We start from the raw sequence: 15,045 nt of genomic DNA on the forward strand, positions 1-15,045 counted from the left end.
AACTCTCAGGTCTGAGCTTCTAGAAAGATGATTCCTTGTGATGAGGTGGCTCTCCCTTCAGCAACAAGAGAGTAGGACACGTGGCCGAGGGAGATGGCGTGTGACAGATGACTTCATGCATGAGGCTGTCTCCCCAAGTTTGTAAAATTACTTCATTAAACAGCATCATTATTTCTATTCATGGCACATAAAACAGCTCTTAAGAATTGTAAAATTTTAGGACATTTATGTTTTGCTATTTTCTGTTGATAGTTTAGATCATATAGTATAAAGCATCTTGATTGAAATTACACTCAAAATTCAAGGATGCCCCTTGCAAAGTGACTAACAGCTCTTCTTCTGAATGTATAACATATTCTTCTTGATGTAATATTTTTCAAGACGTGGTAAACTTGAACTGATATTGTATTTTTACACTACTCTGCACCTAGAGCAGCTCAATTTAACAACCTAGTCAAGATCCTTTAGGGAGCTTCATGCCCTGTCTGGGCACCTGTCCCTGGAAGAAGAAGTCAGCTGAGATCCCCTTAGGATTTCTGAGGCTTTGCAGACTTAGAGGGGCAGGTCCCTTGTCTGACCAATTAGAAAGAGAGGGAAAGAAAAATCGTGTGTATAGGAGGAAGCCTGCCTGTTAACTGGTAGCTTGTGTCTTAATCATTTTGCATTACTTTCTCAATCCATGAGGATTAAATGCTGTTGTGTTAGGAGCTTTGAAGAGTAGAATGGACTCTTGGTTTAACAGTTGACTGAGCGAAAGTCTACATTCAGATGCATGTTATTTAAAAATGTCCACTGTGAACGGCAGACCTTGGAAAGTTTTTCAGATTCTGCTTTATCCTGCTAGAGGTGAGTCTGAATGATTGAGAAAGAATAATCAACTTTTTCCTTTACCTTCATGCTTAGTCAAAAGTGAGTCACATCCCAGGTCTGCTAAGTACTTCAACTTGTGAACTTTCTAGAACAAGTTTTCTTCACTCCTGCACTCTCGGTATTTGGGATCGAATTATTGTTTTGTGGGGGCCTCTCATGCATTTTAGGATGTTCAACAGTATCTCCTGCCTCCACCACGGCAACATGGTACCAAACTACTCCGTAGGCCTGCCTCACTCAAGACAATCAAGTTATGTACAGACATTATCAGATGCCCTCCAGGGTGGTAAAATGCCCCTGGTTGAGAAGCACTGCTGTCAAGGGAATTTAGGATTTTTCTACTTAATGATGTGGGGAAATGTCCTGTGCTCAAGGTATCTAAATTGTGATATTTATAAAACGTGGATCTTGATCATTATTACTTCCCCTCTGCTTTTTATGTCTTGGTAATGCAACATCATTATTGTTAGAACTTGCTATTATTGCCCTCTGTTCAACCAGTCTGTTGGCACCATTTATTGAGGAATAAGTGCTGTGTTTAGAGTAAAGAGTTCAAATTGAACCTGCCTGGGTTCAAATCCCAGTTCTAACACTTGCTAGCAGGTGGGACCTCTGACAAATAATGGGATCCTTCCCCCTCAGCTTACCATCTGCAAAACAGGGATAATAGGAGCCCCAACCTCATATGGAGCAACTCATTACAGCTAAGTGCCACATGCCATGCTTGGCACAATAGGATCCTAGAGTTTCTGCTTTGAGCATAGCACCCTACTAAACAGAGATACACACACAGAATGGTTAGGACCAAACACTGTGCCTAAAGAGGCAAGAAAATAGTTTGTTTTATTTAATTGAGGTGATATTGATTTATAAGTTTCAGGTGCATAACATTATAATTCAACATCTGTCTGTGCTACAATGTGATCAAAATAGAACACCTAGTTTCTTTCCATTAGCATATAATTGATCCCCTTAAGCGTTTTCACCCCCTTCCCCTCTGGTAACCACTAATCTATTCTCTGTATCTAAGACTTCCTTTTTAATTTGCTTGGTTTGGTTTATCTTCCACACATGAATGAAATCATATGCTATTTGTATTTCTTCATTTGACCTTTTTCACTTAGCATAATACCCTCTAAGTCCATCCATGTTGTCACAAATGGCAAGCTTCATTCTTTTCTATGGCTACATATTATTCAATTGTGTATATGCCACAACTTTTTTGTCAGTTCACCTGTTAACTGGACACTTAGATTGTTTCCCTGTCTTAGCAATTGTAAATATTGCTGCAGTGAACATGCATTTTCATTTTCTTTAAATACCTGAAGGTGGAATAGCTGGGTCATCTGGTAGTTCTAGTCTTAAACTTTTAAGGGATCTCCATACTGTACTCCATAGTGGCTGCACCAATTTACATTCCTACCAGTAATGTACAAGAGTTCCCTTTTCCAGAGACAAATTTTTAAATTTAATACTAAGACGATCATAAAGCAAATGAGTGTGGTGTAGGAGAGGGTAAAACTAAGTGTGAAGAGAGAATAAAATTAACTGAACATAAAGATCTAAGTTAGAATGCTTAGAATATCAAAGGCACTTTTAAAGTCATTTCAGGAGGGAGTAGTGATATTGTACTTCTTCTTAGGTCCAGGAGCAAAATGACTATCCGGAATTAGGGAATCCTTTGAAAATTGCACCTGAACCTTGTACCTCATAATAAAGACACCTAACCAGGAATAGTAGAAATTATTAGGGTTTTGGTTTCGATGCCTAATAATGTCTGGCTGAATCAAATCTTGTCTGAAGGGCTTTTCCATATAGTTTTAATTACTGATCAATAAATGTTTGTTGAGTTCCTCTTCCATGCTTAGCTGGGGACTGAACACATTGCAGGATACAAAGAAACTTAGATGTGGTCCCCATGAACAAGAGTATAAACTGAGAAGACAGTCATAAACCATTGAAAGCATAATATAAACATAAAAGCTACACCGTGGTTATGTGTAGGAAGCTTCTGAGCCCTGGATGCCTGCTAAATAGCTTTTTTGCAGTAAAAACCACAATAGGTTTTCATTCCTTTGTGATGCTCAGGGATGCTCTTCTTGTACCCTGAGGGTGACAGCATCTCCTATTGAAGCAGAGAAAAGGAAGGAGACAGTGCCAAGTCATAGGGGGGAATGGAGTTTCAGGCAGGGTGCGGGGAGCGGAGGTCCATGTTCAGCATCTCCAAGTCCAGCTGGAAAGTCAGGACACGTTTTTCCTTGGAAACAATGAGGAGCAATGATAGGACTAATAATACATTGTAGGTTAAAGAGGCTTCCATGGACCAGCTGGAAACCCAACCACCATTTATTCCAAATCCTAAACAATGAAAGCACAAGTAAACTTTTCAATTACAAGCCTGTCATAATGTGGGGACTGCTTGTACATGATTAATTCCAAAGAAGTGATACAGACAGTAATTGCTATGAATTCAGAAAAGGGAGCACTTTCCCGAACTCTACTGGCTAGGGAACCTTCTTGAGAATGTCAAGAGGAACTAGAAGTTAAGGCTTATACCTAATGGAACTAGAAGTTACCATGTTGGAAGACAGACTGATCTTTATCCAGAATTTGTTATATTTCTACCATTATCTTACCTATAAACCTGACTTCTGGGTATGATGCTTTGCCAGTCTCTGAAACCAAAATAAATACCAACATGTCAAATTATTCCATGCATAGGAACATAGTTTCTGGGTGAAGTCATATTTGGTAGTCATTCCTAAGAATGCTGACTGAGATAGTAGTTTTCTGATAAAAGTGAAACTTCACCAAGTAGCAAAATTTTGAATAGATTCCTACTCTTATGCAAGGAATATTCTATCAAAAATACCAGTGGAATAACTGTCACAAAGCCTGGGTTACTTTAATCAAATCAGTTCTCAAAAGGAGCAGCCATCATCTGTCACTAATTAGATGAAATGAAATGCACCCTGTATGTCCTTTGAATATTCACGAGGTACTGTCAATCAGATGCCTTTGGTCTGAAAAAAGAAATAGCCAAAGTAACTAAATACTGTGAGGTTCAGATACTCCCCTTTCCTTGTTGCAGGTATCTCTTTCTTCATAGAGAAGAAGAAATAGGTGTGCAGGTACATATTTGGCCTTCTGGAAAGGTGACAAGATCAGCCCAGTGCAAAATTAGCATGACTCAGTGGATGGATAATCCTGGCCCTGCTAATGTTGGGTCTACGTTTTAGCCTCTCTTATTTGTTGTCCTCCTATCTGGTGAAGATCACAGGCCTTGTGCTGTTCTCATTTGAATTATTGAGTTTTCATGAGTGAAATGATTCAAAAATATAAACAGGTCTATACATGTATTTGAACTTTTAAATATTGCAGCTCTTAAATAGTCTGCATTGCCCACTATGCTTTTGTAGGACCAACTGGTGCTATCAGTAAATGCTTCCACTTCCACCTGGTCCATCTTCAGAGCTGAGAGAGACTACTGCACTAATCCCAGACAACTAAGAGACTTCCTGGAGGCCCAGTGACTGGAGCTGCTGGTCAAATATTTTCACTATCACGCTATGTTAACATTTTTTATCTTTGTAATAAAGATACTGCATCCCTAACACCTCCCATGAGCACAGGTATCTAAGATGAAAAATATAAAGAGAAGCACACGAGAGAAGTCAAGTATAGGAAACATCTTCCTCTTTTTCCCAGAGTCATGATCTTAACTTCTTTTGAGTCCACGCTAAGATTTTACAGATCAAAAGCGAGTGAGGAACTTATTTGCACAGCTCCCTTGCAACAACTCAGAGGACTCTCTCCAAAACCTCTGGCATCCTCTCTTGTGGGAAGGTAAATTACAGACCCACACCCGTGTTCAGGTAGCCCAGAACGGGAACCAATGGCTGTTCATACTAGTTTGTACCAGCACCAAAATAAAGAGAGAGAGAGAGATCAGTTCCAGAGCATCAATATTAGTGTTAAAATTACCTTCGGGGAGGAGAAAGAAAATGCAAAGTAGGTGATTTCATAAAGTAGGGTGTGGTCTTGCCCTGGGGATTGAAGGCTGTTGTCACAGGAAGTGAATTCTGTCACCCCACAATTCTGTCACCCCACTATGAGTTCCGTCACCCCCTGGTGAGTCACTACTGGAGGGATGGGGCACAGAGTCAAGCTGGGAGCACTGAGGCTAGGAGTCTGCTGGCCGTGCCCTTTTCTTAGGAGAACGCCAGCCTCAGTGGTGTCATTGTAATGAGGGGACTCGAGCTGTGGCCTGCAAGGATTATGTGCCATTTCAGTGGACTGAAAAGTTCTCTACAAGTAAGAGTCCTAGTGACATAGGTCACGAAGCCACCCCCTTGCAGAGGGTGTGATAGTGGCTGTTCCTTGAGATCTGATTATGTGCCTTCCTGCCTCACTTGGGATCGCATTCCAGTCCCAGCCAGAAGCTCCACACAGAAAGTAGATTGCAAAGTAGATTAAAGGCTCCTGGAGCAATCCCAAGTGCCTCTGCTGTGCAGGGCAGAAGACTGCTTGCTGGCAAATCGCAAACCCATGACGGAGCACATTGGCACACAGGCCTGGGTGGGGCTGAGCTTTGCCCGACCTGCTGGGCCTGCCCCTGCCTTTGCCTCTTGCTTCTATCACGATCACTGAGCCAGAATGGAAAGGAAGTCTGGGGCCTAGACAAGTTGCCTCTAACTGAAAAATCCCGTGCTTGTAAAATTGTACACATGGCAATATTTCAGAGGTGGCCTTCGGTGTTAGAGAATGGACACCTCTACATAACAGGGGTTAACAGGAATGGGGCCTTAGGAGGCCTCTTTCTTATTCACACAAATCAGCTCGTCAGGAGCCTCTTTATTTCCTGCACACCCAGCCATCAGTACTGTGGGGAAAGTTCTTTTCATTTTCCTGCCCCTCACCCCAGCAGACCCCTCGCCCCTTCTTCACAGTCCTAGCAGGAATCTTTTGCTTCTTGCCTCCTTCTTGGCTTATGCTGCACTGGCTCTGCTTTCTGACTGACTGGAGAGGGGAAGAAATGAGTAGAAATGGCCCCTTTGTGTCCAAAGATTCCTTAACTACAGCCACTGATCTCCACCTCACTGCTGCCACTTCTCACCCGACAGTCTTCTACCTGCTGTCCCCACTCTGACCCTGCCCATCTTCCTTCTGTTCTCAGCAGAGAAGCCAGAGCAATGCTGTTAAAATGCCAGTGCTTTCACCTCCCTCTTCAGCCCAATCTTCCATGGCAGTCCTGGTCGAACTCAAAGCAGAGTCCTTCAAAGCACCCCAAGGAGGGAGAACCTGCTTCTCCACTGGGCTGGGTCTGTTCCCGTCTACCCCTGTGTCCTTCTGCAGCAACCAATTGCTCTCCCTTCACTATCCTGGTTTGGAAGATGATCCCCAGGATTCCTGACAAGGCAGCTCTGCCGCCTGCCTATCATTATCTCCTGTCACTGTCTCGTCCTAAACTCCACTCTGGGCACCTGGTCCCTCAGGCTGCTCCTCAGCCCAGCCAGGCATGTTCCTGCCTCCGTTTTGTGTGTCTGTTCCTTCCACACCTGGAATGTTCCTGCCTCAGGTAGAATGCTAGGTGTGCTCCCTCACACACTCCCTTTAGGTCTTTATTCAAAAGTCGCTTCTCAGTGAGGCCCTCTCTGGACACTTTATCAAAATTCAAAATCCCTCCCTTGTCCCCCACCAGCTTTGTTTTTCTCCTTCATGTTCAGTAGTGTCTAAGATTAATTGTTCATCTTCTTCTTGTCAGTAGAATGTAACCTCCACACGGCCAAGGGTTTTTGTCTATTTTGTTCACTTCCATATCCACAGTCCCTAGAACACTGCCTAATACACAGTAGGGTCTCAGTTAACATTTGTGAGATTCATGGATGAAAGAATGGTCACGCCACTGTAAGTAATGGACTCAGCACAAATCTGGGTTCATTCCTGGTGCAGTGTTTTGCTTCCTTTAAATTATACTTAGTTTAATGTTTCTTCCCGGGCCCTAGAACTTTCTTTAGAACACCCTTCTCCACTCACATTCTCCTTCCTCCTCCTTCTTCCTCCTGCTAAATCCTGCCATTCCTTTTTGGCTTTATCCACATGTCTCCTCTTACAAGGAGCTGTTCTTCCCAGGCTAACTGCTCTGTCTCCACCATCCAGGAGCTCCTGACCATTGAGAGCCCACATACCCCACCACAGCCAGCCACCTGCGCTCACCCAGGCTGGGCCTTCCTAAGTCCAGGTCAAGAAGAAGGGTGGGCAACATTGACCTTCAGTGACCACCACAGTGCTCATGCTCAGCTGTGATTGCTGAATTGAAGTTGTGATCAAATGTCACCCAAGGCATTCAGGGTAAACATCATTCAGTCCTGATATGTGAAGAACTATTGATTAGAAATAACTTTTTTCTCCAAACCTTTGTAAATGGGGCTTCATTTCTCCCTATTTCTTAACAGATGTCATCAGTGTACACATCTTTGTGGGGTGTAAGTAAAATACAGAATTCTAGAGGAACACCTTTGCTTTGGTTATTGTCTTTTCCTGACTTGGGGAAAACCTGGTTGCCTAATAAGATTTCCCATTTTTTCTCCTTGAAGGATCACCAAAAAGAAGTGATGTGAGAAGGAATAGAAGGGACATGATGGGGCCATTTATTCCCCTCCGATCAGAAAGCAGAGCCCGTGCAGCATAGCAAAGGGGGAGGCAAAAAGCAAAAGAATCCCATTAGGACTGTGGAGAGAGTGTGTGTGTGTGGAGAGTGAGAGGTTCCACTGGGATGAGGAGCAGGAAGGTGAAAAGGTATTTCCAGACAGTATTGATGGCTGGGTATGCAGGAAATAAAAGAGATTTCTGTGAATAAGAAAACCAAAGACAACCAAAGATTACTCTAAGAGGATTTTAGAGTATCAGACCCAGACAGTAAATCCATACACACAAAGTGAGAATTTAAGATCAGTATGTGTCTGTGAAGAAGAGTTCCAGGTTCTATAATGCCACCTTGAAAGGGTTATTGGTGCAGATGTTGAAGCTATAAAAGATGAAGAACCAGGGTGTGACAGATATGAGACCAGCTTTCATGCTAAAGTCATCCAAGGTTGTGAGGGAAATTCCTGGACACTGGTTGAGAACTTAGATGAGTAATTTAGAATTCAGAAGCAAGGGAGATGTTGAGAGGTGAACGGATGACGGATTGATGTGACAATAGGAAACAGAACATACTCGATCTTTCTTCTCCATAAGCAGAGGACAGAGAGAAATAGCAATCTTCAAGATCAGGGTTAAAAAAGATATTTCTTCATGACTCCTGTGCCTCATCTCATACTGAGAATGCAAGAAAGAGTGCAAGATGTGGTCGTTACTCCTAAATAGCAGGGCGCATGAGGTTGGGGGGCAGGGGGCTGTGTTAATGCCTAGGAAATATTTAGAGGTATGGATCATTTTAACCCATTGCAGTCACCACCATCTCCATCAATATCTCTTCAGTAACTCTAGATGTTTCAAAGGAAAGTTAAATTTATTGGAAAATTTGAACGAATGTCTTTAATCACCAATGGTTTAACTTTGGATAGAAATAGAAAGCTCACTGCTCAGAGTTATATTTGAAGCTTTACCACAAATTCAGATAATTTGAATTCCAGTGCTCTGTTTTCAACCCATCTGAAAACAGCATATTTAATTTTGTTGGATTTTTCCCCCTCATACTAGAGAATCAGGACATGAGCAAACAAGGGCACAGCCTAGCTTTAAGCCTGTTCATTTTGCAGTTCTGGAAAATAGCTTCAGCATTGCCAAAACTAAAGGATTTAACTCACTTAGATTTCTCTCAGAAAACTGACTTTCTGAAAGGGGAGTACTGCTTGAGGATGATGATACTTTTTACTCTTACATTCCCAGCAGCTAGCACGATGCCTCATTTACATTCAGTGCTCAGGAATGTTTGTTGATGACTCCTTGACCTTTTCTCACTTCCTGTCAGGAAGAGAGATGACAAGGAAGAAAGAGGAACGGGGGAAAAAAATCACAAAATATAGAACTAGAAGTGACTGATAAACTAGGTAAGTACACCCCATGCCTCTGACTTTCATTGGCAAGGAGGCAAGTCCTCTGACCAGGGGTTGATCGGGGGCTGATCACATAATCTTAGTCGGCTAGTTTCTACCAACTCCCCTAGCTACTACTTTTGGATATTTATAAAACTGTTTAGTGATTCATTATAGGGAAATTGCCAGTGTCATCTTGGGGATAGCATTGACTTCTTTTTAATAGTCATTCATTGATTTAGGAATACAATGATAAGGACTTAATTCAGGTTGAAGGAGGCCTCAGAACAAAGACAAGTCCCTAGTCAAAAAATAATTGAGAAGTTTTGTAAAAATGGAGTTACTATCTAAAAATACTCCCCCAAAAGTAGATTTATTTTCCATTCCCTATACTCTGAACACAGCAGACCACAAGCAGTCTGGGTGTGCTTCGTCCTCACAGACAGGCGTGGGGCTTGCAGGAAAGCCAGTTATAGCAACAGGAATTTAAATACTGGGATCAGCACTTTCCCTGGGTTGGACTTGAATTTTTTTACTAATATTATGCTTGGGCTCAAAAAGATTCATTTAGCCAGGCTGACTTAGGGCACTAAATAACTAGTTACCCACACATACTAATCACATAAATATGGTTTATGGAATGACATAAAATAGTTTATGAAATCACTTTTAAACCATCTTTTCAACAGTAAGTATAATACCTTAAACCAAATGATATTGGCAAGAATTAGCTGCAACATCTTTAATATTCTGATGATTATCATTTGAAATTACCACTGCAGTGAAATGACAGGGTTGTATTTAATTTCTGTTCTTCCACTGCATTTCTCCTTTTCCCCTTTCACATTAAAACATACTTCATAACATTTCATCATGAGGAAAGCTGCCGAAGTTTCCAGTTGCCGTAATTTAGTTAAACCATAAAATTGTTTCCAGATTACCAACCATGAAATGGAAAGACAATCTTATTTATGAATTTATAAATCAGATAATCTCCCTCAAATGAATCCTGAAACCAGAAACACTTTGATGATTAAATAGGAGGGAAAAGTTTTCTCATTACGATGTGTCAAAAGAATTGCATTTTGAGGAGTGGTTTTGGTCGGGGTGGTGGCTGGCGGTGGGCATCATTGTGCAGTGCATGCTCCGTCAGCTGCGCAAACCCTGCTGTTTCCTGGACAGTATGAGAATCTTTGACCATCAAGCTCAAGCGTTCTGAACTCTCAAAACTCTGCAGGACCATGTCTCCTTCCTGATGGCCCTGCTGGTGACATAGCCCAGAGGAGATCACCCAGGAAGCATTTACTTCCATCCTCACTGACACAAGAATGAAAGCCAAGCATGTGGATGCCCGGATTGTGCACAGGGCTTTTGCTCTAAAGCATCCAAACTCATCCCAGGAGGTTCTGCAACACTGTCAACATCACCCCCGAGGACTTAGGAGAGTGGGGTGCTGTTTTGAGGTTGTCTTCTTCTGCATCCTAAAACTATAGCCTTGGGGATGCCTGACAGGAAGCCAAGGGTCCACTGAGCCCAGGAAAATGCCATGGATATGCAACATGCTGGGGGTGGCTGTAGGGAAACAGTCTCAGCTGTGCTGTAACATTCAGCACTAACCCTGTTGATGAACAGCTTGAAGATCAGCGTCCTGAATCAGGAAAGACCATTTTATTTATGAATTATTAAATCAGATAATCTCCCTCAAATGAATCCTGAAGTCAGAAACACTGGATTTGTATCAATTTTTAATGCTGCTGCTCTCCTTTGTTGGACAGAGTAATGGAAGTGGTTGATCCGGGAGGGATCAGAAAGAATGCTGATTAAACCCTAATCAGGACAGTGGCTATAGCCAGCGTTGGAATCCTATCTGCCATGTCTTTCCTATCAGATGCTCCTATATTCTTGAGAGCTGCAGATGTGACTGTGTGTTACCTTTCTTAATATTGTTGTCTTTTGCGTGTGCTTCGGTTGGCCCCACAGCTTTCTATCCCACTCTGCAGCTTCACAAAACCCTTTCAGCTGCTTCCTAACCAAAGCTGTCTAGTACAGCTCAGAAGTGTTTGCCACTGGGCTGCTCTCAGAAACCATTAGTGCCAGAGGTAAAATAGCCACAGCAGGGCAGAGAGGCCCAAGAGCACATGACAGTGCAAACAGAATTATCTCCATGGGAGACGCTCTTCCGTTTCCCAGGAATCCTCTGCCGGTCAGTCTGGTGTCTGTCTGTTCAGTGAGCTCGCTGGGTTAATACTCAGCACTGATCATTGACTCGTGAGTTCAGCAGGATTTGCAGGCGCTTCACATTCCCTGAGCCAGGCTGGGCTGAACTTTGGTGGCCTACGAGGTGGTACCTTTTATAATCCTCAGGGGATCATTCACCTAGAAAAACCAGTCTGAAAGTCAATAGAGCTTTAACAAACAATTCTCTTGTTTTACAGAGAAAGGATGCAAGCCATGGAGAAACAGATTGCCAGTTTAACTGGCCTTGTTCAGTCTGCGCTTTTTAAAGGGCCCATTACAAGTAATAGCAAAGATGCGTCTAGGTAAAAAGAAGAAAGCAAACCAATTAAAACTAATTCAGTCTGTTTCTCTTTAATCATTAAGTTCATTCATTCATTCAAATCTGTTTTCTTGTAATCATTTCAAGGCTGAAAATATGTACATCTCTATGAATCATGGTGTGTGTGTTTTTTCCTTTGGTAATTCTTGGTCGAAGGTAACACTTTGGCCCAAGAAGGGTAAATGGGCTTCCCAGTGCATGTGGCTTCATGGACCACTGCCAGTGCCTGCAGCCGCCATCCACACGTCACACAGCTTCACATTCGTGTCATCTGAAAGTCATGAGTTCCCTCAGCTACATCCCACCTGCAGTGTCAGACGCACACCTGGGAAGCCGCCTTTTCCATTCTGGCCTAAAGTGGTGCTGATGTTAAAATACCCTCATTGCTTAATCCCATCACTAGTTGCTGCTAATTGCTTAGAATAATGAATGGAAAGGGCCAAAAAAAAGGCATTTTGAGGAAACTGTATAGCTCATTCTCTTTTTCTTTTATTCAGTGAGAAAATGATGAAAACCACAGCCAATAAGAACCACACAGACAGTGCAGGTAAGTATTTTTCGGAGCTCTGGGAGGCCTGCAGACTGCCTTTGATTAGCCCTGACTTATTTCAGGAGTATTCAGCCTTTCCCTTACTCCCTTTGGGGTGTGATTTCAGTGACTTGCCAGATAATTCCCTCTACTACCATACCTTCTCTATTTAATGCCAATGCTCCAGATTAGTCATTCATTCAGGGGGTCTAAGCATTGTTCCCTCTCTTCAGTCTTCGTTCATCTGCTCACTTATCCAGTCATTTATCCATTTTTCCACTTATATGACCAACGAATATATATGTGCCTGATGCTGTGCAAGAATAGTGGGCATCATTCTGACTGGGCTGCCTTCCTGGAACTTCTAATCCTAAGAGGAAAATTGAGGAAGGGCAATGAGTTATTTCAGTGTTGAGTATAAAGAAAATTGCAGGATGAATGTTTAACCAACAGATCTGGCTTAGACCAAGGACATTACCTTGAGGAAGTGACACAAACAAAGGCCAAAAGGATGACTTAGGGAGAGGGAGGGGACGAGCCTTCCAGGATGAGAGAAAAGCATGTGAAAATGTCATAGTAAGGAATTTAGGTGTTATTCTGAGTGCCCACTGAAGTCATTAGAGGGTTCTACACCAGGAAGGAACTTAGTCCAGCTGCAATATGGGAATGGATGAGAAGGGGCAGAGCCCAGAGGGAGTCAGCAGTGGATGAAGTGGAAGAAGTATACTTGGACCAGTTCTGCTTTTTAAATGCCAACACCCCCCCACCCCAAAGGCCTCCATTATATTCCCAGTGAAGATCACTAATATCTGGGTATATTTGATGTACATCTTACCCAGTATGCCTAAGGGGGGGCCTCTCTCAAGCATATGAGATCTTCCTCCCTTGGGTTAGAAATAGAAATTGTTACCAGAAACATATGTTTGGCTTCTGAATTACACAGGAAGCATGTAGCAAGTTGGGCGAAACCCCTAATTTGGAGAAGCCACAGAGTGTTGTAGGGTATAGTAGAGTAGATAGAATTTGGGGCTTGAAATCAATCAGTGACCTTGGCTATGGTCAGAACAGGCAGATGCACTGAAACACACTGCTGAGGGGAACAGCGGGCGAGGCAGGAGAGGTCTGCTGTGATGTGGGTAGCTCTCTGGTGGAGGATCAAACTCTTGCTGCAGTGGCTGTGGATTGCTTCATAGTGCTGCATCTTAACCCCTTGCGCCACCAGAAAGGCCCCAGAGAATTATTTTGTGAAAATTGCTAAACTTATCTTAAGTTCAATTGCCAGGTTATTTTGGAGTTATTTAGTCATTTATTTTTTGATCTATTATAAACTTAAGGGTTGAGTAGGGGACAGAATTCACTGAACTCAAAGAAACAGAGTGGAATGATGATTATTAGAGGTTGGAGGCAGGAGAGATAGAAAGATGTTTGTCAGAAAGTACAAACTTCCAGTTAGAAGATGAATTAAGTCCTGGGGGATAATGTACAGCATGGTAATTTCAATTAATAAAACTGTACTGTATACTTGAAAGTTGCCAAGAGAGTAGATCTCAGGTGATCTCATCACCAAAATATAATAATAATAATAATTAAGTAGCAGGAGAGACTTGCTAGCTAAGACTGGTGGTGATCATAGTACAATGTATTAGTGCAACAAATGAGTACACTGTCTACCTGAAAACCATATGACGTTATCTCTCAGTCATATCTCAAAGTTGCGGTAGATAAAGGAACCTCTTTAATGTGAACTTTGCAACCTCTATTAGAGGTCTCCCTCCCTTTTCAGTGAATGATGGAATTAGAAACCACAGTTAAAGGTTTAAGAGGATTTAAGAGTGAAGAAATTATATGAATAGAGTGTTTGTAAAGACATTTGGTCATGAAATTTTTTTTTAAAGATTTATTTATACAAGAACCAGGGTACAGGCCAGATGCACGGGAGGGTGAGAGGATCCACCAGAGACAGAGCGGGGAACAGAACAGGCAGACTGACGAAATACACTGCTGAGGGGAGCAGCGGGAGAGACAGGAGAGGTCTGCTCGCCATGTGGATTGCTCTGAGGCCGGCGGGGATGGAACCAGCACTGTCCAGAGGCTGCAGACAGCTTCACAGCACTGTGCTCAACTGCCTGCACCAGCAGGGAGGCCCATGAAAGATATTTTTTAAATCAGTTGTGGGCATTGAACTCATAGATGGTATGTAGACTTGAGCCTCCATGAAAAGATTTTGGCGGGGTACACCTGTACTCTCCGATTGTGTGAAAGGAGGAGGGTGTGCCTGCCTTTGGGTGAGGAATTAGAACTCTTCTTAGTACCAAACAGGAGGCAGCTAACTCACACACTGTCATTTTTATTAGAGATATAACTTAATATCATTTGTAGAAATGATGCTGTATGATGCGTGTGTATCCACATGCTTATGCTTGTGAATGTGGAACAATGACAAAACAACTTGATCAATTCTAAAAGGAAAACCCAATTTATTGTGCGCCCACGCAGGCTGCTTGATCTTGAAGGTGCTATGTTAACTCTGAGATGCTTCTGTTAGTACATGTCCCTTTCTGAGCATCCTCATCATTAAAGAATGGTCTTTTTGAATAATTACAGAGATAGTTAATCTTGGTGGTTTTTTTTTTTGGTTTTTTTTTTTTTTTTGAGGGTGACTTTGTTTTGGGGATGAGTAGGCACCTTGGTCAGAGCAACAACTGATGATGATGCGAGTTGACCAATTAAACTCATGAAAGTAACACGAAGTTCTCTGTCTTGTCTGTTGGGGTTCTTTGTAAATCCTTAAAATGCTTTTCATCTGCTCCCCTGAGTGCTCCAGGTGGGCCACAAGAAGGTTGGGATTCCAGTTCTAGTTGGGTGGCCACCCAAGGGTGAGGAATTTGGTGCTGTCAGTTTTCCGTTGTCTTTGCTGAGGCCAGGCATGTGAGAGGCCAGTTGTAAGGCACCTCACACACTGGCATGCCACCTGCAGCCCCCTGGTGACCACTCTGCTGAGGCTTTTGAGCTCTGTGTGTGCTGGAGAAGGAAAGGTCCCATGATTGCTG

The 15,045-nt window shown here is 42.6% G+C and overlaps 1 protein-coding gene across 17 annotated transcripts in view; it reads left to right on the plus strand.

Annotated features, from left to right (window-relative positions):
• Positions 1 to 15,045, plus strand: part of KIAA1217 (KIAA1217 ortholog) — a 606,452-nt gene that overhangs the window by 552,618 nt on the left and 38,789 nt on the right. For 9 of the 17 annotated variants that reach the window (XM_054695157.1, XM_054695151.1, XM_054695160.1 and 6 more), the window contains 2 exons: positions 11,345 to 11,449; positions 11,964 to 12,013. In XM_054695157.1, coding sequence (XP_054551132.1) covers positions 11,345 to 11,449; positions 11,964 to 12,013 — 155 coding nt within the window. The remainder of the gene's footprint in view (positions 1 to 11,344; positions 11,450 to 11,963; positions 12,014 to 15,045) is intronic. The other 8 variants (XM_054695156.1, XM_037510713.2, XM_054695153.1 and 5 more) reach the window with 1 other exon arrangement.

Source organism: Talpa occidentalis, unplaced genomic scaffold, assembly GCF_014898055.3.
Source record: "Talpa occidentalis isolate TD23 unplaced genomic scaffold, MPIMG_talOcc4v2.1 talOcc4.14, whole genome shotgun sequence".
NCBI lineage: Eukaryota > Metazoa > Chordata > Mammalia > Eulipotyphla > Talpidae > Talpa > Talpa occidentalis.